Source organism: Ciconia boyciana, chromosome 9, assembly GCF_034638445.1.
Source record: "Ciconia boyciana chromosome 9, ASM3463844v1, whole genome shotgun sequence".
NCBI lineage: Eukaryota > Metazoa > Chordata > Aves > Ciconiiformes > Ciconiidae > Ciconia > Ciconia boyciana.
Window position 1 is genome coordinate 20,219,235 of NC_132942.1, and position 22,871 is coordinate 20,242,105.

General features: G+C 46.9%; 1 protein-coding gene across 6 annotated transcripts in view; it reads right to left on the minus strand.

The window, feature by feature from the left end:
* SIL1 (SIL1 nucleotide exchange factor) overlaps nucleotides 1-22,871 on the minus strand; it is a 100,904-nt gene that overhangs the window by 71,000 nt on the left and 7,033 nt on the right. For 3 of the 6 annotated variants that reach the window (XM_072872756.1, XM_072872751.1, XM_072872753.1), the window contains 2 exons: nucleotides 6,548-6,662; nucleotides 3,145-3,280 (listed from right to left, as the gene is read on the minus strand). In XM_072872756.1, the coding sequence (XP_072728857.1) occupies nucleotides 3,145-3,280; nucleotides 6,548-6,652 (241 nt within the window). In that variant the 5' untranslated portion in view covers nucleotides 6,653-6,662. Of the gene's footprint in view, nucleotides 1-3,144; nucleotides 3,281-6,547; nucleotides 6,663-10,472; nucleotides 10,593-18,641; nucleotides 18,697-20,925; nucleotides 21,035-22,871 lie in introns of those variants that run through there. The other 3 variants (XM_072872752.1, XM_072872755.1, XM_072872754.1) reach the window with 3 other exon arrangements.

The following is a 22,871-nucleotide window of genomic DNA, read 5'->3' on the forward strand; positions in this document are numbered from 1 at the left end:
TTTATATACAGAACCCCGAAGAAAACTGTCAATTTGACAGAGAAGACCATCAATGCCATCCAATCCTTCCATTCATCTCTGCCATCCTGAAGACTAAGGAATCACTATTTGGTTGCCATAACCAACAGGCAAAGATCACCTTGAAAAGCGGTGGGGTGTTTCTGTCTGCTGACAGACTCACCTCCACACACTTGGAAGAGCTTAACGTAAGCAGTAACAAAAGCAAGTCACCTCTGCTATGTTTCTCCAGAGAACTTCCAACTCACAAGGGTACTATGACCTGGTAAAAGTGCATTCAGAAAGGACAAAGACATCAGAGGAAGCACAACTTCAAAAAAATTATGTGTCTGTAGAGGAACAGACACCTGACCATGAGAAGTGATCTGACCATGGGCGTGAACATCCATTCAGTGCAATCCCACTTGTTAAAACCCAAGTAGCCTGCAAGTTCCTATGGACACCAACCAAGAACAGAGCAAAAAGCCCTGCAGATGTCTTCATCATTTCCTCAGATGATACCAAAAAAAGTAAAATAATGGAGGTGCTGGGAGGACTTTCTAAGGTGCACATACCCATCCCATCTAACCCAGCCGTGCCCGGTGCATTATTTAGTGCCAAATGTGAAAGAAGCAAATGTCTAACAAAGCGTTAAAGGACTTTGTGAAGTTTCACCAACCTTTCTACAGTCCATCAGCTTCCCGGCTGGCTGACAGAAGAGACAACTGATCTCCTTCCTTCCAGATTACAGGCAGCAGAGCTCTTAGGGTAACTGTCTCTCTCTGTTTGCATCCAGCTACCTCCAGCAGCTTGAAGCATGCTCAAAGTGCAAGAAAGCACTTGATCAAAATCCAACTCACACTGTAGGCAGTAAGGGAACAACCGCACAAGCAGCACTACATATACAATAACAATTTAATTAGGTGGAGGGATTTGACAGGTTACAGGTTGATGACACTGCTGCAGTCTTGGCGGAAGTGTGGTTTGATGCAATTAGTAACAGGGAACTAGAAAAACAGCAGAGTAAAACTGGAAATACACGTATAAAAGATGAGCAACTGCAGATGAGCAACTGCAGGACAGAAGCATAAAAAAATCCTGTGCTGAGGTCAGAACACGAACAAGATGAAACAGGAGTGCGACGGGGGAAAACACTCCCTTCTATTATTCAAAACTGAAGATTCAGATTTTAAATCAAAACATTTGCTTCCCCAGGACAGACTGGCCCCGTTTGCTGCAGGGATACAATAGAAGATGGGGTGGGGGCATCCTGAAGAGGAAGGCAGCAGAAAGCAAACTTCTGAGCATTGTGCTGCAGTTCGCTTTGGCCTGTGCTGAGCACACACCAGCCAGCCCAGCCAGGACTCTGCTCGGCTACAAGCAAGTGAAATCACACCAGAAACATTGGAAGATGCAGAACCACCGGCTTAGACACGCTGCCAATGCTTGCACCTCTGCTAAAGGACTGAAAGGCACATTCCTCATGCAGCCACACTGGCTGCTTCCCTCGTCCTGCGGGTCAACTCCCTCCCTAGCACTCCCACTCCCCCTTCCCCTGCTCTAGCAACGGGAAACTCTCAAGGCCAGAGGCATGGGCTTGTGAAGGCAGCAGGTTCCTCAGCCTTGCTTCGGGTAATACACATGCTAGAAGTGCAAGTCAAGTCACAGTCCATGCACAGGATTTTGCTTCAGAGAAACCCACAGGATACAAAAACCCAGGCTGGCAGGGGGAGACCAAGGAAGACTCCTCTTTCTGTCATGTTTGTACCCAAATCTGCACGCACACCTGAAATGAGGATCCACAGCAACCAGACGATGAGGCAGGTCACCATTTAAGTCTTTTACAAGAGTAACTGAAATTCTTCTCTGTGAATGCTGACAAGCTCTCCACTTCCACAAGCCCCTCACTGCACATGCCCAACGTGGCATTGCTACAAAAATAAAGCAGAACAAGACAGCTGAGCAATGGAGAAGGTGCTTCTGAAAAAAACCGGCAACGACGTTTATAATGACTGCAAGTATATACATATTCTGCTTCAACAAGGGTGGTGGGGATCTGCCAGTCTGAATACTAAGCAGGGACACCACATGCCTTCCATACATAATAGTATAAAAATGGAATATAAGTATACACTGCAGCTTTTTGAAATTCAGGGGCTTTTACTAGACATTTATGTTATACAAAGATTTACATTTGGAAAAGTCATTCTTCTATATTTGGCAGAAATTTCAAGACGAATGGATCCCATATTTATTCATTCAATGATAATACTGAGCACAGGATAAAGCTCTTTTAAATTCAGAGCACTTTATAAAAATTAATTACTACTTAGTTCACCCTTCTGAGGTGGGAAGGTATTACACCTGCATATACATGAGGACACCAAAGCACAAGTGGATTAAATACCTTGTCCAAGACCCCAGAGGCAGGCTTACTGATCATCCTACTTGCTGAAATGTGTGTGCACACATGCATCTGTGTGTGTGTTTAAATGGGCTTATCCTCTCCAGAGCCCTTCCCAGTGCACAGGGTTTTGCAGCAAAGCCAGCCTGCTCAGTTGGTGTTTTCTCACCATACGTCTCCCATATGTGTGTAATAAAAGATACCAACCCCCAAAAAAGGGAAGAGTTTTGTTGGGGGATGTACGGATAGGGATAAAAGCTGGATTTCAAACAGCCAAGGAACAGAAAACCCATTGTTAAAAAGCTGGGTAGTGTTACATTAACGATCCTCAATCAGATCGCCACTGAGCAGCATTTCATCAGCCCACACTGGAACACAGCAGAGTTGGGATATCATGTGCCAAAAAATGCTATAAAATCTGTCCCTTGACAAACGTACAAAGAGAGAAAGGGCTTCTGAGCTAGTGACAGAGACACATCGCCACCTGCAATGTGACTGGCAGCCCACTCGGCCTGCTCCAGTGAACTGGATGCACTTTGGCAACCACTCCCGTTGCCAGCCGGTTCGGTGACAGTCTCCTGTCCCTGTACTGGGTCATTGGGTCCATACCTCTTTGTCTGAACATCAGAAAAAGAATACATTGTCATGGGAACAAACAGGTATTTTGAGCTTCTGCGAGGCTCCTGTCGGTGCTGTCAGGTGGGGTTTCAGAGGGATGCTATAATTAGTCATCAGCATGTTACCTGGACGGATGGTTTGCCACTGATGTGTGGGGTAAAACACTTCCAGGTCTTCAGGATCAGCATCATCTTCTGTTATCGGCTCTTTCCTGCTGTCATCTTTTATGTCGCTCTCTTCTAGTTTTGTAAGGGCAAACTCCTTTTGGATAGAAGAGATTCAGCTCATTAGCAATTGCATCTGGGTAATTTAGTGCCGGCTGAGAATACAAAATTTTTTCCCTTGCCAGCAGATTTTTTTTTTTTTTACATCCAAGATGCTTTCCACATGGTTAAATTTAGATTTAAAGTATATTAAAGGTTAAACATGCATAACTAGCATGACATTTGTGCTGAACAAAGCAACACAGCTTATTTCCTATTCCAGTGCAGGCTGAAGGTTTAAAACAAGCTTTTGCAGAGCCTCACCTATACTACACTCAGAGCCAGGAGCCCTGACTATTATTAGGGTTGTGTAACATTGTAAGACCCTGTTTTCCCTTGCCTAAAAATATGTCAAACTTTTAACTTTTTCAGCTGAAATTTTCCACACGAGTTGAATGCCTCAAGTGTTGGGGTTTTTTTGTTTTTTGTGTTTTTTGTTTTTTTTTTTCCCCTTAAATGCACTTATTTCAGGCTTGGAGAAGATTTCAGCTAAAATAGCGCAGTTATTTCCAAAATAGAACACAGGGAAAACACACCAAATTGCCCACACAATAAAAATGCGAGTATCCTTTTCTTTACCCATTCCCGGTGTCCTCCAAGTCTTTTAAAACAATGAGGCAGCGATTTCATCACCACCTACGTTGTAAGTGCAGCACAAGAATGGCAGAGGTGTGGTAGACCAGCTAGCACGAGTGGTACAATATTGCGCAAAGATAAAAATGAGGATGAAAAGCAGGAAAAAAATCCTTGCCGCGAGGGAAACCTCGCTGTTCACTGGAAAGTCTCCCTAGGGAGCTGGTGGGAGTCATGTAAAACTGAAACGGATACAATTATTGAGAGTGCATAGTAAGTAACGACCTCGTACTATCTCACACGACGCTATGAACTGCTTGGGAAGCAAGTCTTTGCTATTCTGGTTTTCACAGGAACAAATAAGCTGTTCCAGGCTAATCGTCCAAACAGCTCAATTTCTGTTGCAGGGAGTATTATCAGCTTCTGATATTGCCAAGGATGACACCACTGAATAATTTCAAATAACCAGCCTATAGGGAAAAATTATTCCTAATTGTTGGCAATTAGAATAAGAGTTACAGCTCACTTCATGAAGTGTTTTGATATTAATCCTTAGAACGTTTTTACAGGGAAAAAAAGAAGTCAGTTAAGAGGTTAACTGGAAATTTTAGGCCATGTTCTGCCTTCACTTTTTCCACTTCTTGGAAAAAATGTGTGCATAGTTTCTGGCAGAATCTGGGTGCTTTGCATATAAATATCCATTATCCAGCCGAGGTGAGTATTTCTGAGCAAGAGAAATGTCAGCCTGAACAAAACATGTACAATTAGCAACAACAGTGGTAACACATGAAGATGGTTGACAAACCTATAGTATGTTTTTATTTTATTTGTCAAATGGGATTGAAATTTCGGAAATGCACTGGAAAACAGCGTTTAACGCCTCCTTTCACCTAGTGCATCAGAGGCTTGAAATTGTTAAAATTATGACAAATGGTTAAAGCTCAGTAACAATCATAAACGTAAAAAGCCAGGTTCTACTGATGAAAATCAATGTTAACATTTTCTGAGCCAAGACTCAACAGGACTAAAATAAATGAGTCAGAGCAGTTATTACTTAGCTTATTTATGCTGCTATATTATTATCCAAGAGGGACTTAACGATACAGGCCATTGTAAATTTACCAACAGGCCTCCGAGTGTTGTATCTGTTAAAACACATAATGGAGATGGCTGACGTTTACTGTCTCTGCTCAAGAGAAGTGCCATCATCTGAGTGTTCGGTAAGGGTAAAAGGATGTGACTTGGATCATTTAAATGTTACTGCCACTGCTTGGCCCGCAATTGCTTTGCAATACCCCATTTTCATTAGTATTTCTGGCAAAAACAGGCAACAACATACAAGAGATTCTTCATTTATGCAGAAATTAGGTAGGATTCTTTTCAGTTTGTTTTCATAATTAAAATAGTAGAAAGAAAGATGTTTTCTAAAGAACGATGGAAATTTCCTTAAAGGCAAAAAGCCTTCTTGCTTTATCAGTTTGAAATCAACTGCAATAAGCTGAAAAGCCTCAGCAGGGAGGGTGTGAGACAATCTGCAGTCTGTTTGCAATAAAGGAGGGACATAACCACCATGGAGCTGTTGTAGTGGGAGTGCAGAAAAAGGTGATGGGAGAGCTAACCACCCATTGCATTAATCCTGTCTGAACCTCAGTCAGGCTGCCTGCCAATTTAGGCACGTATCACTGGGTGGCTGTCCCAGTGCTTGTTCTCCAGCTGGGATGACTGTGCTCTATCTCCAGCCTCCTCCCCTCCATCCCTGAAATGAAGCCAAATTATCTCATCATTACATGACTCCAGGTGGGCCTGAGGCACTGGCCTACAGTGCTTATACTGTAATCTGTCCCTTGTATTTGCTCTGGGTAATAGTACAGCCCCCAAACAGCTGCATCACACAGCCAATAGACCAGTAAGCTGCAATGCAAAGGCAGGAGTGAGTCTCCAGGGATATGGGGGTCCAGTCATCCCCTATGCCAGTGTTGCTGGGGGACCCACTGTTTTAAGCCACAGCATTAATTAAACTAAAAAACCACCACTCTCTACTGCTCAAGCTTCCTCAAGGAAGCTTTCCAGATCTGCTCATCTAGCAGGGCCTGGCACCTGGGGCTCAGCAGCAGAACCCAAACTGGGGGAGTTTTGCACACTTGTATAAGTGCAAAGGGGCAGAGAGCATCCACTCACCTCAACTGCGGCTTCGAAATAACACTGCAAGTAGCAAAATCCATGCACATGGGACACAAGGACCTGCGAGGATGCTCTTCTAAGCCTGACTCACTTGTGGTGACTCAAGAGAGGCACAGCTAGGAACCTAATCGAGGCCACCTCTTCCCCTATTCTTGCCACTAGCCCGCATAATTAGCTTTGCCTCTTGCCACAGGGGGAACGTGCAACAACTCCAAATAGAAAAAGTGACACCTAGCAAACAAGAGAGCTGCCTGAGTTGCACTGTTCCTGTTGCAAACCCTCTGGATTGAGCATATTCTTGATTTCCTGGGGTGAGGCAGTCTTAAGAAAGAAGCCCTTCTGAAATGTTGTTATTGAAGACCCACTGTTGAGAAAAGGTGATTCACCAACGGCTGCAACACCCTACTTGGTACTACAGAGGGATCAGGTAAGGCTGTTACCCCACCAGAGACTCTGGCAGCCGGACAGCCCTTTGTGAGCCCAGCTCTCAGCCGGAGCAGCTGACACTTACAGGAACTCTGTCACTTAGGCTTGACCAGGAAAACACTGCAGAAACCACCAAGATCAGCAGGTTGACTTTGGCAGCGGTGGAGAGGATACTGGCCCAGTGAGACATTGCCACCAGCCTGAAATACAAAGGAAGACAAAACCAACAATATTTTACTACATGTTTTTACAGGTTTCAGCATTCTTCACGTGACATTTTGCAACACAGCACGGGTTCAGGGGTGCAACACCACAGGACGCAGAACACTTGGAGGTGTTAGTGCACAAGTCTCATCAGGGGCAGCTGATAGGAAGAGGTGCCAATTTTACTGCTAATGGAGTTTATGACAGGTAAAAACAATACAGCTTATATTGACCCCACAGGGGCTTATATGTCTCCTGGAAAATATGAAGAGACTGAAGAGACCTGTAAGTCTTGTTTAAAATCACTGTATTAGTGCCATGGATGACGACAGGGAAAACTAAAAATCACTGCAATCCTGAGAAGGCTTTTTATGCTTGTGCTTCATTTTAAGCACAGAAGTAGCTGCGTTAATTCAAATTAAACAAAACTACCAGCTGTCAAAGGATCAGGAGTTTATCTAAATCCATATGTAGGCTTTGCTTGAGGAAAACAACATTTTGCAGAGGTCAACAAGGTTTACTTGGTGGTTGCTACAGCGCAAGGCTGCGGAGTGATGCTCACCTGGACTGTGAGCCCAGGAGCCGGCTCTGCCCATGCTTGCAGTGGACCATAAAGCAGTCCTATGGCATACAGTCACCCTGACTAACCACAAACCACCTACTGAACTAGAGAGGGGGGAAAAAAAAAAAAAAGAAGGGTCCTGCTCTTGTGGCCGCCAGTCACCCAGGTACAGAGCTCATACCCTCACCGCTACGTGTGTAACCATGCTCACACACACGCGTGCCCCCACTGCTTCACAACATGAGGCTTTAAATCTACCTAGAGCATTCAGCTCACTGCTTCTCATGCTGGGGTAGGGAACAGAGCAGCCTGCCAGCACACAGGCTGAAGAAGTATTTCCTTTGATTGGCTCTAAATTTACATGCTGCTAAATTAAACTAAATGAGGTCTTTTGAAAGAAGATGGGGCTGATTAGTTCCGTTCAAACACTCCTTCATTACTCATCCCTCCATCAAGTCTGCTCCTACTCCTATCCAGGTTTTAAAGAATTTCGTCCCATACATGCAGTCCTAAACGTCTTTCTTTCTGTCTCTGTTGTCCATCAGGACAGCACATCACATCGCAGATATTTTTCCTTCCTTGAAGCAACCATCTTCTATTCCACAAAGCAAAAAATATGCTCACAGGTGCACCCAACACCAACTCCTGCCACCAAAGGACCTCTCCCCCAAAAAAACTTTGGAGACATGGAGGAAGTGGAGTCCTCTCCTTCCACCCCTTTACTGCTATCTTGTCTCCCTGCTCCATTATGTTACTTCTTCCTCTTCCTGCTTGGTTTTTGCTTTGGCCAAAAAAAGAAAATAAAAGGAAAAGACCACATCATGCTGGTCCATGGTGGATATCTAGGAAAAAGCAGCAGAGCAGGGATCACAAAGAGTAATACATCTGATGCACTTCTGCATCTTCCAAAAAATCCTGACTCAGGGTCTTCCTGAACAGCAGCCTGTATCTGGGAGCTGAAATCCAGCTCAACCAGATTTTTGTTTTCCCATTAATTGCTTTTGGAGTGGATCTGGACTTCTGACATCCACAGCATCCGTCAGCAACGAGTTCCACTGCTTAATTCACACTGTGCACAAAAGTACCACCTTGTGTTTCTGACCTGGTGCTCGATATTCTCCTTTGATGTCCTCCTCTTTTCTAAAGGGTCAAAGAACTCTCTCAAAGACTCACAAGCCCTTATTAAACTACAACCAGAGTAGAAGAAAGGCTCTCCATTTTCAGAAGACAGGCAAAGACAACCTGTGGCCAAAGCCTCCACCTCTCTCCTGGGGCACTGCCAAGTGCACCCAGGCTACAACCAACACCCAGGTTCCTGAGCTGGAAAACCCAGAGCAGAATTCATGGGCTCAAACTCCATCTGCTCCCAGATCTACGTGCCCTTCTGGCTGATGCCACAGTCAGGACCTCAATCTCAGACTGACCATGACACACACTTCCCCCCTCAACTCATCTCGGAACAAACTGCTGCTTTTTACACAGGAAACAGTTTTTTTGGTTTGTTTGTTGGTTTTTTTTTTCAGTTATAAAACAAGTGGCAAAACTGGGATAATGAAAAATAGATGTATCCCTAAAACTTTACCTGAAAGCCTGGAAATAAAAAGAGAAAAGAAGAAAAAGAAATTCAACAAAGCAGCAGCTGAAAGAAAATGCGCACTCCCATAAAAATAGAGCTCACGTGTACCAAGAAGGCTGGTAGCAAATGACAGTGCAGCCTCTTTAAAGCCTACCTCATGCCTGCCTGGAAGATGATATCTGCACAACAATTAGCAGTTTGCTTAGGTCCCAGGTAGGCAGGAGGAGCCAACACGTGAAACATGGGGGTTTGAAGCTCCTGGAGAGAAGCCTGCATATGCTGACATCTCGTTACAAGACAGACACACACAGAGGGTATGAGAGGATTTCCAAACTGCATGTTATGTGGATACAATGCACTTTTGGAAACAACCCTTGCAACTTGCAAAGCAGAAAGGGTGGTAACCATGACTCCACCTGCATGGGGAGTGTTTACTCTGATTTAAGGACATCATTTTGGGATCCAGCAGCACTCACGTACAGCTGCAGCCCATCAGCACCAGAACCACTACAGGAGGACCACACATTCCCTTTCTGCAGAGTGGGGTGGTTTGGTTTGTTTTTTTTCCCCCCCCAATAATCCTTTTTTGTCAAAGAAAATCAGGTATTAGGGAAAAAAAAAGGGTCACACTCAAAGAAGCCTCCGTTCTCGGCAGCAGTCCTCCCGTCAGAACAGGTGATGTTCTTGGCTTCGCAGCGCAGGGAGGTTCTGCTCCGCGGCTCCAGAAAACCCCATCTGCACCAGCGGCAGCAGAAACAATAGCATTGCCATTATGTTCTCTATTAGCAGGAACATTTTTACTGATTTTACTAGCTGCGCATCAGTAAGTGCTACACAGCCCCATGAATGTGGCTGCCATAGTCAGAGGTGACAGTTCAAAGCAAGTCAGTAAGAGGAACATATTTCATTAATGCCTTCTGCTGCTGGGAACACACCACTCTTTCATGTCCTAACGCAAAGCCCACGCTGCATATACTGTGCCACTCCAATAAATCCATCTGAAGCCTCATCTGAATTCTGATCTGCTGCTCTAGGAGAGCACACAGACATCCTGGAGAGCGACCCAGCCCCCTCACTAGGCTCTGGTTTTACAGACAACTGGAAGCAGTAAGAATAAGCTAATCCTTGTTCTCATCTAGGGATCAAGGGAGCAGCATGGGAATTATAAACCTTGCAAAATCGTCTCCAAATTTACTAGTTCAGGCAGGGTATCTGTCCAGCCACCCTTCATTGAGATGGCCAGTGGTAACGAAATCACCAACAGCACTTTGTGTGTCTATGAGCACAAATAATTCACAGAGGTCCCCTTGCTGAGTGTAGGGCAGCACTGGAGAACAATCAAACGATGAAAGACATCGAGGAACACAGCCCAAGCACCCTTCAGCTGAACCAGTGACATGAAGACCTCCAAGCACTTACAGCCTCTTAGGCTAAAGCCAAAGTTTGATGGGCAATAACAGTTAAGGAAACTCTTTTAAAGATAGACGTGTAAATTGGGATGCCTGATTGAAGAGATGCACTCAGGACAAATACTACAATCAGTGTCGAGTCATGATCCCTGTTCAAACACAACGTCATTTTAGTGATGCTGGCATCTATGGCCGAGACCAGCATGACGTGCTAAGTGATGTGCAACGCAACAGAGAAAGAGAAGGAAATTTAGCTGACCTGACATTTTCTTCCTCTGAGCAATAGGGTCCCTAGGTTTGTAACAAGCACCTATTTTTGCTGACTTGCTACTGAAGAGCAGAGCAGTGCAGTCAGATGCCTTGGGAACGTCCCGTGGCCGTCAGTCCCTCCTCCTCCGATGACTGTGCAGCTACTCCAACAGGAAAAAGAGGAGGTTTTAATCTGAAATTCAGCCTGTGCCTAAGAGACAAAACAGCTGGTGGACAAACGGAGAATTAGTAGGAGGCCACAGGACACTCTGCCCTTCCCCATTCATTACCGTCAGGTCTGCACAACCCGCTGCTTTCAAATAGATGAGCAGGACCAACCTGCAAATACGATCATCCTCTCTTCTTCCCAGAGGCACAGAGACACAAAGGCTCCTGTTAAGTACAAACCAAGCTAAGAAAAGCCAGCCTGGAAATACTCATGTTTTGGTGGACACAGGCCCAGATGACCATGTGTCTGCTTAGCAGGTCTCAATCCTGAAGACCTGCCTCAGCTCTCCCTGCTCTGACAGTACTTGGACATTGCACCATGGCTTCTGGCATGAAGCACAGGATTTCTTGGATTTCCTCTGGAAACAGGAGCCATGAGACGACAACTTGCCCATCTTAAAACTCCAGTGGTTCTCATAAGACAGAGCACAGGTCCTGTCCTTCCAAACATGTCTACCTGGAGATGGGTTACCTGCAGCACATTTTAATGTGGAGGATCCAGCAGGAAGATGCAAGCTGATGGGCAAGACGCTGCAAGAACCACAATAAGCTACCAAGTCTCGCACAATGTGAGCGTTCCCCACTGCCTTCACTAAGAACAGGACTTGTGAGTCTCTGATACCACTTTTTCCCCCTTAAAAGCCATCTTCACCTTCTTTTCATGCTTTTTTCTTCCCCTAGACAAGGCCTAGAAATTAATTGCAGTTGTCTCAGGTGCAGTGCCCAGGTGAGCTGCTGTGACTCTGCACAGCTGATCCACAGGCACCCGGGATGCACCAGAGACCTCCTGCTCTGTGTGTCTGTCTGAGCTCCCTCCTGTCACAGACAGGCCCTGATCAGCAACATTTCCAAAAGGAGGCAGGAGTGAAATTTCCTCTTCATTAAAGCCAATATTAAAACTACAAAGATCCTGGAAGAGATCTGAATACACGTGACTTATCAAAGAACTGGATCTGAATAAAAATTAATAGTAAAACCAGAATAAAATAACAAACCTAACACCTTAGGTAAAGCAGGAGAAGAGCCCTGAATGGCAAAACCAAACATAATGAGGAGCTTCCTTCAGGGACCCGTGCAATGCTCCCAGTGGAGCCCCAGTTTTTTTGTCCTCAATTCTCCCAGGACACACCGGGCAGGAACAGACTTCTCCGGGTACAGAGCCACCACACTGGGCTGGCACAGGCTCCACACAGCTTTGTTCAAGGTCTGATATTGCATCTGCTTCTGCCATGTTCCGGATGCTCTCAGCAGCTCTGTTCCTCCTGGTGTCCTGCCACTGGGAAAGCACACTTGTGCCTCCAGCGAGTATCCCCAGCTCCACACAGGAGTCCACTGCACCAAGAGCCCCCAACCCCTACCAAAGGGTCCCACCTGGGCACAAAGCCCCACACTCATGGGTGAAAGACAGGACAGTGAGCACCAGTTGTTTGCAAACACCCTCACACTACCAAGATTTCAGCAGAGAGGGTGCAGCTGCAATACAGACTGTCCTGTTGACGCCGCTTATGAAATTGCTTAAAAAAAGTTTATTCTTTTTGCTTGCTCCTCATCATTTACTCCTACCAGGACTCTGCTCTGATGTGTTAAAAACACTCCTACACAAGGGAAAAGTTGTGGGAACACCTTCCCGTATTTGGCTGCCCATGGAGAACCCACGCAGCAAGAAGGCCATGCTTTTAGGCTGACAGGAATAAACTGCAGCTCAAGCTCTGCCGGTTAGGCACAGCCTGCCCCCAAGCAGCAGGTCCTGCTCTGATCTGCAGCAGAAGCACCGCTCTGAATTGGAACTAGTGCACAGGGAGAAATTTTGACACGGGGCGGTGGGGATGGGGAGGAAGGAGAAGGATAACCATGGCAGAAACACATGCTTACAGAGCCTGGCATCTACTGTGCAATCATGCAACTTTTATAACCGCCACTAGCAAATAATAACAGTAAACATTAATAACCCCTACAGGCCACCTGCTTAGGCATCAGCTAATATCAGCCCCTCTAACAGCAGCTCAGCTACGATACCACCTAACATTGGTCTTTCTACAAGTGCTGCCGGGTGCTGACACAAGTAAGAGCAGAGCACAAATGTATCCAGTGACAGGAGACAGCACAGCACCACCTGGGCATGGCCAGGGCAGCTCTTAGCACCCAGCAGCTTCACCAGCACCGGCCATGGCTCCGCACATGGGCAAAGGAGTGGGTTGTTGTGGGTCATTTACGGATAAAGCCGGCATCGCCTCTTCTACCTGACCACAGCAACTCCGACCCTGCCTCCAAACCTCATGCAGCGTAATGTTAAACATCATTTAGTCTATCAATTAAACTTACTTAATGAATTCCTTCAGAAACCAGCATTCACAGAAAACACTGCTGTCCAGAGGGCAAGAGCACAGCTTTATACTTCGGTGGTTTGAAGTCTGAGCAAGGCTGCCATCATCCTCTCCACCTGCTCATCAGTGGCAATGGTAGAAGGGGCCACTCTCTACCATGGCTCAGCAAGATCCCCAATTCCAGGGGCTGCAGCTGGCATGTCTCCGGCAGTCCTCAGACCCTCCACACCAGAGAGCCCTGGGTCCAGGATGGGGGGGGATCTTCTGCTTCGCTCAGGATTGAGTGTACAAAAGCAGAGCATACCTCAGAGGCCAGAGGACTTAAATTACCATTTATTATTTATAAAAAATGCATCTGAATTTCTGACAGCTGCTCTCGCAGGGCTCTGTGACCGCCTGCGCACGCACGACACCCTCGCTCTACAGAGCTCTGGGGCTAGCAAGCACGTTCAAGTCCGTACCAGAGCGCAGGGGCTGATTTGCACCAATTTAGGACTTGCCTGGAGGTAAGAGATGCCCAAGGACCTTCAGGACAAACATCTTTCTGAAAGCTGCCATACTACCTGACCTCAACCATACGAAACGGCTTTCCCTTTCCTCATCGCCTCCCCATCGCCCCAAACCCCAGCCGAAAACGCCTCTCCTCCTGCCTGTACCTATTCCCTTCTCCTGCTCTTTGCTGCAATTGATATTTTTCCCCCCACATGTATCTATCATTTCCATCAGCCCCTATTTGCAAGGTGACGCCTTACCTCAGACTAACCTGGTAGAGTCTGCCAGTGTTCAGTGTATTTTTTTTACCCCCTCTGCTTTCCCAAGCTTGGAGGATCTAACAGGAAAGAAAGCACACACTGCACTAGCCAGGGCATGGGGCACCCTGATGTCCCGCTGCAGCTGGGCCCACAAAGAGCCAAAGATTTAATTGGTGTACTCTCAGCCTCTCTGGAAACAACTTTTTAGATTTTCCAGGTTCCTGCTGTTCACTCGTGGCTCTCACATCGAACAACCACCTCCTTCCCCTGTCAGGTGCCGGCTTCCCTATAAAGATACTCAATTAAGATGTTAAAAAAAAAGTGCAAAATTCAGGCTCAGTATTATAGAAATCTGATGCTGATGTGTCAGGCACACAACTCCTGCAGCAGTACCCACACCACGCCGCCTGCCCCAGTACAAGCATCTATCCCCCATGTCTGTATCTCAGCCTGTCCCCGCCAAGACCCTCGCTGCCGGCTCCAGCTCAGCCTGGAAGTTTCCCATTGGGGTTGCCATCTCTCTCGAGCCAACAGCACCTACTGCCACAGCCCTGCGGAGCACCCGGCGCAGAGGTGCCCCGACAGCAGGCAAGTGAAGGGCCTCTCCAGCAGCTCTATCGCTCCGCCAGAAACTGTGAGCTGTGAAGTTTATGAAAAATGCATTTCCTCACCTCTCTACAGTGCACTGGCCAGCGGTGACAGCTCTTACTTGGCCTGATGACCCACAGGCACAGGTCACAGCAGGGAGCAGCACAGCACATGGGCAGCAAACTTGTGGCTCGCCCGCCACATGCTTCGGCTATGCAGCCAGGATTAACGTGGCATCGCATCCCGTGGGATTAATTGCACAGGATGCCTGGTGGGATGCCCAGCTCAGGACTTCCCTTGCAAGTGAGCTGGGCTCTCCCACCCTTCCAGTTCCATGGCAAGTTCCCAGTTGAAAAGCCACTGGGATCCACTTTGTGGGCCAAACCCACCCAGGAGGTGCCAGATCAGCCACTGGCAGCAAAGCCCAGAATAAAGCCCTAACAAGACAATCTCAAACCCTCCCCTGAAGGGGAATAAGGAGCTCTCCGGGGATGAACGTAATCTACTGCCAAGCAGGTTCCCTCAGGACTGCTCCTGGCTTTGTTGCAACTCTCTGCAAGAACCTGGGCAAGTCGCTCCCCATGCTGGGGCTCAGTTCCTCCACTCCTAACACAGATGCCACAGTTATAACCAAGGGAATCACGAGGCTCCTTCCACTAAGGTCTGCAGCAATATCTTCACGTGCTTGGATGAAAGGCATTATTCAAGTTTGCTTATTTTTTTCACTGCATCAATACTTTTAAAGTGGTCTCAGAGGATGCTTTCCATAAGCAATTAAAAAAGCTCTGGGACAGTAATGAGTATGAAGAGAGAATGGAGAGACTACCAGTACAATCATCTAGAAGCGACTCTCACCATGATTTCCATTCTTCTACCCAGGCATTTCCCACCAAGATTAAAAAGCAAGTCTTGCTCCCCAAGCGCAAGACCCTCCCCAGTCTGAAACCAAAGCAGAACAGCCAGCCAACAGCAGGCAGCATTCCTTCAGCAGTTTTCTCCCAAGGAAATTTAAAATAGCAAAGAGCTCCAAGAGCTGCAAATGCAGAAGTAAATGCACAGACATGGGAAGCTGAAAGAGAATATAATTCCTTCCCTCTCCTGTTCTTCATCATCTGCAACCTCTACTTTGGGGAATGTTTTTTTGCCTTTTTGCTTGTGAGATGGTTATAAACTGACATGTGCCCATGCTGCACCTAGGACCAAGATGGTACAGTCTTCCTTGGTCCTTGGGCACTGTTTTAAGCTTAATAAAAATCAGGGAAGAAGCAAGGAAACTGCCTGCACACAAAGCACCATCAAATGCCAGGAGTCCACAGCTGAAAAATATATTTCTTCTCTCATCTCTTGTCAGATAGGGAGAGCTATTTTAGATGTTACTTGTAGCAACATATAAAAAAAAATAGTTGAAAAAGTGACAGTGCAGCATCCTTTTAATTAAACAATCCCTCAGGTACTGCAGAATCGCTCTGGCCAAGCGCAGGCACTGGACACTGCACATCTGCTTCCTCGGGAGTAGATGCAGGCCTGAGTCCTCCAGCAGAGGAGAAGGTTTCACAGACCACTCTGGAGGCCCATCTGCTGTTATCAGATGGCCCCAATAATTTGCATGGGCTGTGACCTTCCTGCTGTCATCCTGCCTTTTGCCTCATCAGCCTCCGCTTAAGCAGAGCTTTGATCCCTCAAGTGACTCCCAGTTCAGAGACCTTCTTTCCTTTTGCTGCCTAGACACGAAGGACACTGAGCTGGAGTTCCTGAGCATCTCTGCTTCTGACGGGCAGACTTTGATGTTGCACAGAGCGCCTGTCTCTGTGATTCGTCTGGTCTCTTCAAACAGCAGCAGAGCCATGGCTTGTGATCTGTGCAAAACAGCGTTTTCCTTGGGGAAGAAAAGTCATGCTGGCACTCATCTCCACCTTGTCACGGCAGAGAAGGCTGTACTGGTGCTTCAAAGAGCTCCTCAACCTTAAATCCTTATGACATGGTGACAAATCAGGGAACCTACCTCTGTACATCTCACGAATCCCAGCAGAGGTTATGAAACAGCATTTCTGCGAATGCCTTAGCCACCACAGGAGCCTGCGCATGCTGTCAAGTCATACTGGTCACTGCACTCAAGGGCTGCAAGGTCCGCATGGCTCCTCTCCACAGGGAAGGCTTGAACAACCACTTCGATATGGAGGTTTGAACTGCAAGTCTGGGCCTTATAGGTGTGCAGAATGAATGGTCATGGAGAGAGACTCAAAGAAGTAGTAAACCTTCCAAGCAGTAGGACTGCTCCCAGTCCACAGGTCCCTCCTGAGCTTCATGACAATGCTCACTGCTCTTCAGAACCATGGGGTTTAATCAGGAGCAGTAGCAGTACCTTAGCTCCATCCCATTGCCTCTCAGCCACAGCAAAGGTAGGCTCCAGCAGCCCAAAACCTAGACTGGGGAAGGAGGAAAACAGAGACGCAACCAGAAGTGAGTGGTTTTCCTCTGTGATTTTCTCTTCCAAGGGACGACAACTGTGTTGTAACCTCAGCACCCTTCAGTCCAAAAGAAAAGACCCACTGTTTTTCATCTGGAGCTTGGACCAACAGCAGGAGACTCAGCCACTTAAAAGGAACATCCTTTTGTTAGAGAATATCCTATAAAGAGCCACTTTGTGGATAGGCATGTCTCAGTAGCTGAGCAGCACCAGTCCATGATGGGTCCTTTCTTTGGCAGTCCTGGCTGTCACTGCACCTGCTGCCTCTGCAAACACCACACAACGCACCCAGGCAGCGGGAAGCAGCAGCCAAAGGATACAGTGATTTTCATGCTCCATTTCTTGGCTTTTGCTGTACGTCTACTTGCAAAGCAAAGGAGGACTCTCAAAATCTCCCTGTCTGCTGTAAGAGCTAACAGCAGGCTGTTAGCCACTCATACTCTTTAAGCTCTGTTGAAAGATGCATCTGCAGCACCGTTCTCTCTGCTCAGAGAGCAGAACATCCTGAGCGGCTTCCTCTACATCCTGGTGATGCCACAGCCTCATCTTGCCACATCAGGCAGGGAGATGGCAAGTCCATCACAGGACTGTCAGGCCACATTTGTACAGAGGGGGCTCCTTCCATGAAGGCCACAGACTTCAGCTGTCCCCTCCTGCAAGCAGATTTTACCACGCAATGGACAAACCATTCTGCAGAGCATCTCCATCAGCTGCCGTCTAAATACAGCTGCCATGCAAATCAAGGCTGTTTGTGACTTGTGACACAGTGACTTCCAGTGACCGCAGACGTCACACATTGAGACAAGTTTTGGCACTGACCCCGATCCAGGGAGTGAGAAACCTCAGTGCACCCAGAACTAGGCAGGGACAGTTACTCACATATAGAAGAGTTTGCAGCATCAGGGTCAGACCACATATGTTTTCTGAGGCAAGGACCCTGTCATTTATGCATTAAATGGCACATTTATTCTGCTGTTCAGGAAGAAATAATAATTACAGCAGCCTCCAGTCTCCAGCTCTTTCAGCCTGTACTTAAAGAGCAAAAAAGGACCAAAGCAAACAGCACTTCCACAAAAATCTCTGAACTGGCTTTTAGTTGCTGGACAAAAGAGGGCCAGCTGATGAACCGCTGCCTTTATTGTCCTGTCTAATTTCTATTTCATAACAGTAGCCAGGCACTGCAGGCAAAGCACTTCAGGAGGCAAAGCACCGCTCGGGTGGTTGAACAGACCTGACCTTCAGCCTCCTGCCTCATCACAGTGCTCCAGGTGTGCCACAACTGCCCAGAAACACGTTGCCTGCGGTGCTTTCTTCTTTAATTGTAGGCTAAGGAGCACTGAGCCAGCCCGGGCATCTGGCAGGCTCTATGTGACTAAGTGCTTTCGAACAGCGCTGGAGGAGCCAGGACATGCCGGTGGGTCCATCCGTGCGCACGGCTACAAGATGCTCTCTCACAAACACATTTCTAGCACACATAACTCTCCTAATCAAGCAGTCAGTCCTGTTTCAGTGGAGATTTACAGAGTTTTTTTCCTCTCAGAAGCAATAATAGATGGACAGCAGGAAAGATAAGAAATTTATGAACAATTAATTATTCCCAAAGTTGCAAATAGGAGCAATTCCTCACCCTGAGACAACTCTGGAAAACAAGATTAAAATACTTAGGGGATATATTCTCAAAACTGCAGGTAATAGAACAGATAAAATGCATTTACAGTATCTCACAGGGGACGTGTACTTTTTATTCTGCTGAGGAATGTAATAATCCACTTCTCATTACAGAGTTAAAAGGGTGCCCTAAAAAAGGCAACTTAACAAACCGTCTTTAATGGCAATTGGGTCCAGTTCCAGAAACACAGGCTCTCCTCTTCTGCCCTGCACACCAAAGCACAACAAGAAACATGAGCACCTGCAGGAACACCTAGCACATAAGCAATACTAATAATCTATGCAAATAGCACAATTTAACAACCAGCAAAAAGGAGGCTGGAACGGGAGGTGGGCTAAAACAACGCTCCCTCTGCTGACACTTTCTAAGAGAAGGAGAACGGCAGGCTTGCCTTCCCCAACTTCCTCGGTGCCCGCCAACCCACGGCTGCCACCTAACAGACTGCGCCTGAAGTATCCGCCAGCAGAAACAATTTGTCATATGTCAGATCAAATAAACTCTTATGAGACCAATGTACTCCCTGAAGCAGACGGCTGCCAAATTCCAAAGGAGAAATCCAAGAAACCTAGCTGGCCGGTGTCAGACCCAAGTGCTTACAAAGACCAGGACACTTTTCATTTTTAAAACACATCCATACAACACAATCTGTTCCTGTGCAGCACTCCCATGCGAGGCAGCCATCAACAATATCCATTATTAAAAAGAATTCGGTGTTTAAATTATCACTCTGGGCTGAAGCTCGTCATAGTCCAGAAACTTCACGTTCCTCATCCAGCAGCACAGCATCTCGCTCATCCTAGGGAGGCATTAAGAAAGCTAATGTTTGTCAAAGAGCCTTGGCACAGTAACGCACTGTGATGGATTATCATCTGCCTAAGCAAGTGCTCCTCCCCTCCCAGCCAGCCTCACACTCTCTCACTAGAAGTGAATTCCCCAAAAATTGAATTACAGATTACTTTTTTCTTTTAAGTAGTCCTAGAGCCCTTTTTTTTGTTCAGTCCCCAGCACTATCACAGCTTCCCATGCCCTGGGCTTCTGTCATTCCAGACCTTGTGTCAAGGCCCCTTGTGGGTCCCCCGTTTACTGCACGGTCCTGCAAGAACAATTAGAGCACAGGCCCTGGACTCTCCAGCGCTGGCTCTGCTGCAGGGCACGTTGTTCTCTCTCTGTTATCCAGCTGGGCAGGAGAATGAGCCCCTAAACCTGCTCTGGGCACATCTACCAGATTTAATCATGCCAGTCAGTACCCGTGGGGAATCCAAATCACTCGCCTGCTCCTGCAAAGACCAGGCTCAAGCGCCTACTGGTCTGCACAGAGAGCAAATCCCTCAGCCCAGGGCTCAGCCACCAGCTCCAGATGTTCCAAATGCTGGCATGCTTCATCTGGGGTCAGCCACCTGAGCCCCACCACGGCCAGGAAATCTGCTCCTTCCATAGAATATGAATAATGGCCTCAGAATAGTTTGCCTGCCCAAGGGTGGGAAGCTTGACCATCCCACAAAGAAGGTTAGCTTATCGCAAAATGAGAGAGAATGGGAGAAGGGCAGGAAATCCAAAGGAAGGATGAGGGAAGCAGGAGACACTGCCTCAAGTCAACAAAAAGCAACTGCCTGCCCCAAAACCCAGCAACAGAACCTCAAGTGACACTATATATCAACAAAAGGAAGTGAGAAAAGGGAAAACCTGACAGCCTAAAGCAAGGAAACAAGGGAAGAACAAGGTGGCAGGCATAGGGCGTTTTCCTTGGTATTGGTGGTACCAGCACAAACCCTCAGCTGCATGGGGTTTTTTCCAGAATTGATTTAAAGAGCATCTGATGCCTCATGACAAGTTATATTTAGACACCATTTTCTCTGTACCAGGACTCCTCTCCAGCCACAGGGACAGGCATCAAGCACAGGACACTGTCTTGCCAGCCTTACTTGGACAGGATCATTGTCTCCTACAAGCATCTTACCCAGTACAGAAAACACCATCAGCCAGTATGCACACCAGGAGAGCTGTAAAGTACTCATGGCACTGCTTTCCAGCAAGGAGCAAAACACAGGCTGTTACCGTAATGCAGGAAGTGTTAAACCGAGATCTCATGGAGGAGGAGGTTAGCAGACACAAGTCTGTCATTTACAGTGATGCTGTTCAGGCACTTACAGCTGCAGAGATGCCAGTCAAAAGCAAGGTTCCCACAGCCTCTCCCAGGCTTTACACGCTCTATTTTCCACCCAACAGCTCTTTGGACAGTGACCCACCCTGGGTCAGCCGGCAGCGAGCAGAGCCAGCATCAGGCACAGCCAGCCTGCGCCCCCAGCCACCCCACTGCCGTGGCCCGGGATCCATTTGCAGGCAGATTAAGCAGGCAAAGCTTTAGGCATCAATCCAGGACACAGCTTGAACTCACATATCTGAAGAAAGGACAGGGGGTCCTCTAAAAAATTTACCTTTTTTTCGGCTCTCTGACTTGGAGAGATTTCAGAGAGAAATCAAAGGGCTGCAGTACTGGGGGAGTCCAGGGCAACCGCACTGTTTCCTCAGCAAATTCTGGTGATGTTTCTGAACAATGGAAAATTTCCCAAACACTAAGAGAGAACAAAACCCATGCTAGCCACCAGAAACCAGCCAGAACTCAACGATGCTTCAGCCAGCAATCTTGCTCTGCTCCTCAAGCAATGCTCTGCACAAACCCAAACAAAGGAGCCCATTTACATCATCACCAATGAATTTCTTTACCCCTAGAAAACTTGTACAAGTGCCATGCTTCTGAGTACCATTATGATTTCCAACAGCCTCCCGCTGACGTTGAACAGACTTTCCAAGCTTCTCTGCATACATTTTGTACTTGATTACCCTACGCTTGCTGGAAGAAAAGGAACAAAATGCACTCAAGAGCCACTTGCTTTTTCCCGATTTGGGTACAACAATGTCAATGCAACAACATCATTTTTACCTCCCAGCAACCTCCCTGTGCCAGTGCTGGCACACACCACATCCAGCCACTGGAGATAGGCATTTCCCACCGAAGGAAAGAGAGCCTCATACCCAGCCCTTTGGTTTTGTAACCCTCACGAGGGCCCATCTCTACAAGCCATAATGCATTAAGCAACACAATATTCAAAACTAGGTCCAGAGCTTGCAGCAGAACCTAGCTCACCCAAGGCTCCTGCTGGAAACTTCCCATAGCGTAAGAGTTTATTATTTGGGCAGGAACAGATCAAGAAAATTTATAAAGTCAGAATAAGAAGAAAAAAACTCCCCCTAAAGTGAGTAACTGCACTAAAGCTGCAATCGTGAGCAGGCCAAGTACATTTTAAGGGCTATACATTTTCACTTCCACAGTCTTGGAAAAGAAAATGGAGTGACTTTGTTCTGTATGCATATTGTCCACCATTTGTTATTGTCTGTCTATTGATGCTTACTCGAAAAACAAAATTTAATTAAACCCCACAGTACTGCATAGCCTGCCTTTGAAATATGCCCGCATTAGTGGATCATTACAGTAAATGAAATACAGCTTCATGTCGTATTTTTCAAATAACGTCCTAAAACATTTACAAATTAAATAATACTCCTGCAGAGAGAAATTAAGAGACACAGTGTTTAGCAAGGGCAAAGAGATGTTTACAGATGAAGTCTGAAATGAGACGCGGAGGCAATGAGGCAGAGAGGTGCTGGAGGGCTCTTCTAGACCTTATTGAAACGGTTCTCCGTGTACCAGAAACTAGACAAAGAGTGTGCCAGTGCTAGGCAAGCAGAAAGGGCAGCATCCCCAAACCCCCAAGGAGGTTTCAGCACAAGCTCATTCAGGGTCTGGGGTGCGCTGGCACAGTCTGCCAAGCCAGGGAGGTGCCTGTGCTCCTCTGCATGCAGGAGAGTTCAATGCACCTACGCACCCTTTGTGTCCTTTGCAAACACAGCCAGAGCCGTACCAGTCATAGGGAAGCGAACCCTTGCAACCGACTCAGAGCAGTGAAAATCCTGACTCTCAATGGGCTGAGGAAAGGGATGCAGAAAGTTGCTTTTGTGGCATGATGAGAAATACACTGCTAATATTTACTGGGAGCAGAAAACAAAGGGAGCTTTGGTTTCTCAGGGTAAGTAAAAGCACAAGCAGGTTAGTGAGTCAGCACTGGTCATAGCAGCAATGCCTGATGTTGAGCAAAGCAAAGCAGCATGTTAAAAAGCAAGTGAATATTACATGAGCCTCACAGCTCGGGCTTGAAGAGATCCAAGATTTGTCTTTTCCTTAATAGCATCTGGGGCGATGCCAAGTGTTCTTTGACAAATTATCTACTCCGAGAAATCATTTTCCCTAAACAAGGGTAGCCCATTACCACATCCTTCATCATGTGAGCCTGGAAAAGGCTGCGCCCTGCAGCTCCTATGGCCC